Source organism: Lotus japonicus, chromosome 1 (genome assembly GCF_012489685.1).
Source record: "Lotus japonicus ecotype B-129 chromosome 1, LjGifu_v1.2".
Taxonomy (NCBI): Eukaryota; Viridiplantae; Streptophyta; class Magnoliopsida; order Fabales; family Fabaceae; genus Lotus; species Lotus japonicus.
The window spans coordinates 105,167,699-105,170,849 of NC_080041.1; the positions used below are offsets into that span (position 1 = coordinate 105,167,699).

At 36.0% G+C, this 3,151-nt stretch overlaps 1 protein-coding gene across 2 annotated transcripts; it reads right to left on the minus strand.

Moving 5' to 3' along the window:
• Nucleotides 1-295: 295 nt before the first annotated feature.
• Nucleotides 296-2,907, minus strand: LOC130728728 (transcription factor DICHOTOMA-like). 2 transcript variants are annotated; one of them, XM_057580279.1, is made up of 2 exons: nucleotides 1,499-2,907; nucleotides 296-663 (listed from the first exon to the last, which is right to left on the minus strand). In XM_057580279.1, exons 1-2 carry the CDS (start codon nucleotides 2,553-2,555, stop codon nucleotides 635-637), a joined length of 1,086 nt encoding a protein of 361 aa, XP_057436262.1. In that variant the 5' UTR covers nucleotides 2,556-2,907; the 3' UTR covers nucleotides 296-634. The 2 variants fall into 2 exon arrangements, with proteins under 2 accessions (XP_057436262.1, XP_057436260.1); XM_057580277.1 differs by having other exon boundaries at nucleotides 303-885; nucleotides 1,499-2,905.
• Between the last annotated feature and the right edge of the window lie 244 nt (nucleotides 2,908-3,151).

The following is a 3,151-nucleotide window of genomic DNA, read 5'->3' on the forward strand; positions in this document are numbered from 1 at the left end:
AGAAAATAATTCTGTTTTTTTTTTTACTTTAAATTATACAGAACCATATATTTTTTTTGAAAGCAGAACTATCTTTAAATTACTTTAAATTACAAAACTATCTCATTAGTTACTCACTTAATCTTTTAATTTAAATATTTTCATATTTCTTACACAAGAGAATATGTAAAATAAGGTAAAGATTAGTTGACATATATATAATAAAAAATAAATATAGAAGCCATTTTTCTTATTTTAAGTTTTCATAATCTTTATTAATAGATTTATCCTGAATTACTTTTTTACAAAATCTGAATGTCAGAAAAATTCCTGAAGGATGATTACTAATTGTGTAAATCAGCATATATAATATTCATACCCAACATGTATACCTCCGGTGCAAGCAAAAGCTCAAAGATCTGAAATTTCTTGTGTACCTCCTCTTTCAACCAAGGGGATAAAGCTGCTTAGAAGTTTCCAACCATGGAATATATATCATCAGTTAATAATAAAGAGATGATAAACCAAAAATTACATATGTAAATATTGAAATCTGGTAGAAAGGGGACAGTTCTTGATAAACATAGTTGGCCTTTATATGACATGAGCCACACTTTAAATATTGGTCATAAACAATACACGCAGCTAGCATCCTTTAAATTGTTTTGCCAACTGTCACAGGCCCTGGTTGATCATGAGCAAAAAGATAAGTACAGACATCGTCCAAAGAGAAAGATCGGGCACAGAGAAAATGTCACAGAATTGAAAGATGCCTCCATGATTAATAATTCCTTGGCAAAGTACTTGAGACTTCACTCAGATCATAGATTATGATGAAAACTAACATATTTTAGTGTAGATGAGGACTGGTGCACTCCTCCCAAGATTTTCCAAAGATTTGAAGCCCTAAAAATTATGACTTCACAATTGTAAGTATATATGACAAAAATCAAAATAGAGATTGCAAGAAAGGAAAGTCAAAAATCAAATTCTCTTTCCTCATAACCAGTATCATTAGTTCTGAAAACACCCAAGTTTTAACTTCTCCCCTGAATTTCTGACTACTTTAGAATTAATAGCAAAAGTTTTTTTAATTATGGAATAATAATTCTGAATTCAGAATTTGGGGAGAAACTTCTTCAAGTACCATCTACATTTCATAAATGATTTTGATGAAACATCTATAAGAAAAGAGTTCAAGAAAAAGTCAGTCATATTTGGAAATCCTTTTTAGGATTAATATATAGCATGTTTAGATCAATTTCTCTCCCCTCAAAATCAAATTATGATACTTAAAAGCTACTCACATAGGTTTTTCCCTAGAATTGATTCTAGCTTTGGAATCAATTGCAGAATGGTTTTCAAAATGTAATAATTCTTCTATAATAATATAAAATGCTTCTGTGAGTAACTTATGTGTTTCAAATTCACTCCGATGTACTAATAGATATTATATTGACCCAAACATGTTATTGGCTGCTTCTTGATGAAACACACACACTGACACACACACGCTCACCTGTTGAGAGATTCACGCTGGCTATTGCACAAATGTTTGAGCGTGGAGTGGCACCACTAGCATCCCAATTTGGAGACATAGGGAAGGAAGAGGGACACTCACTATTGTTGTTGTTGTTGAAACTTGCTTCCTTAGGGATCCCAATGTTTTGGTTCTGGTGATGATGAGAAGAAGACATCAATGATTGCTTCAACTTCCTCTTGATCACAATGGATTCCTCAAAAACCTTGAAATCATCATCTCTATGCAGTTCCTGATGAGGCTGAAACTCTGAACTGAATTGGTGAAGCTGCATTTGAGGATTTTCAGTTTCAGGGCACATCTTGTTACTAGTCCTTTCCCTTGCTCTTGCCCTTGCTTTTTCCCTTGATTCCTTCATCTTTGCTTGAACACCAGAAGGTTCTTTTTCTTTCTGTGCCCTTTTCACAGAAACAACTTCATCTTCTGAAGAGGAAGAGGAGAAGCTGTCATCATCACCATCACCATCACCATCAGCAGCACAAGCACCAGTGCTATTGTTATTATCACTATGCTTGCTTCTGAAAAGCTCTTCAATTGCTTTGTTTGATTTGCTGAAGAGCCACTCGAGGGTATTGCTGGCTTTGTCAAACCCTAACATGTCTTGAAGATCGAAGAACTTTCGCGCGATCTCGATTGAAAGCCTCACCCTCCTGTCCCTCAAGCCCTGAGAGGTGTGAATCTTGCTGTGCCTGTCCTTCTTGGCTGGTTTTTTTGCTGCTGGTAGTTTTCTGGTGAGGAAGTTGGAGAGGTTGTAGTGATGGTGGGGCCCACCAGTGAGGTTTTCTTGCTTGAGCATTGCATCTGCAAGTGCCCAATTGGTGAAGGTTTCTGAGCAGGTTGGAGGGGCATGGTGGTGGTGAGTGTTGGTGGTGTTGTTTGTGTAGGGGACAGAAGGAAGAGGAGGAGGGTCATGGAGGAAGATGTTGTTTGTTGAAGCATTTCCAGGGTTGAGGAAATTGAAAGGAGGGTATGGTGAAGGAGAAGAAGATGAGGAAGAAGGAAAATAAGGGTAAGGGTAACTGGAATTAGGGAACATCTGAAGATTTTGCAGTGGACAAAAACCCTAGCTATGTTCTTGTTTGTGATGATGAAATGGTTAGGTTCTTTTTCTCAGATTCAAAGTACCTTTCAGTTGTCAGATGAAATTAAAGGAACTGGTTATGATGATGATGAGTAGGAAGAAGTATAACACAGCCAAGGAGAAAGGTTGGAAAGTGGTTTGAAAGAAACTGATGAGAGGAAGGATTTCATTTAGGCCAATGAGATTGAACTCGGGTTGGGTTTACACAGTAAGAAACCTCCATATCTATCTGGGTGTGGTGGACTGGACCACAGACATCGGTGCTGATTAGGTGGGAACTGGAGAGAGAGATAGGGGACATACGGTAATAATGGGGGAAAAATATTAGTGCACAACTCAATTGGCTGTATTCATCTAAATTAAGTGAGATATTTTCTTATAAACCATTATCCTGTGATCCTTTAGAGATTTAGTCACAATTAAAATTCTTCATCTTTTTTTAGGTGTTTGCACAAAGTCAAAATTAGAGAATTGTTCTCGCATTTTAAGAGAAAAAAAAAAGAAAAAAATGTGATAATTAAGTAATATATATATAATAACTTTGAAAAGGA

Excerpts from the sequence above, each read along its gene's own strand:
- LOC130728728 (XM_057580277.1), bottom strand. The coding sequence starts at position 2,555 with ATGTTCCCTAATTCCAGTTACCCTTACCCTTATTTTCCTTCTTCCTCA. Across the intron at positions 886-1,498 it reads CAGCGTGAATCTCTCAACAG|GGCTTCAAATCTTTGGAAAA; the intron begins GTGAGCGTGTGT and ends CATAATTTTTAG.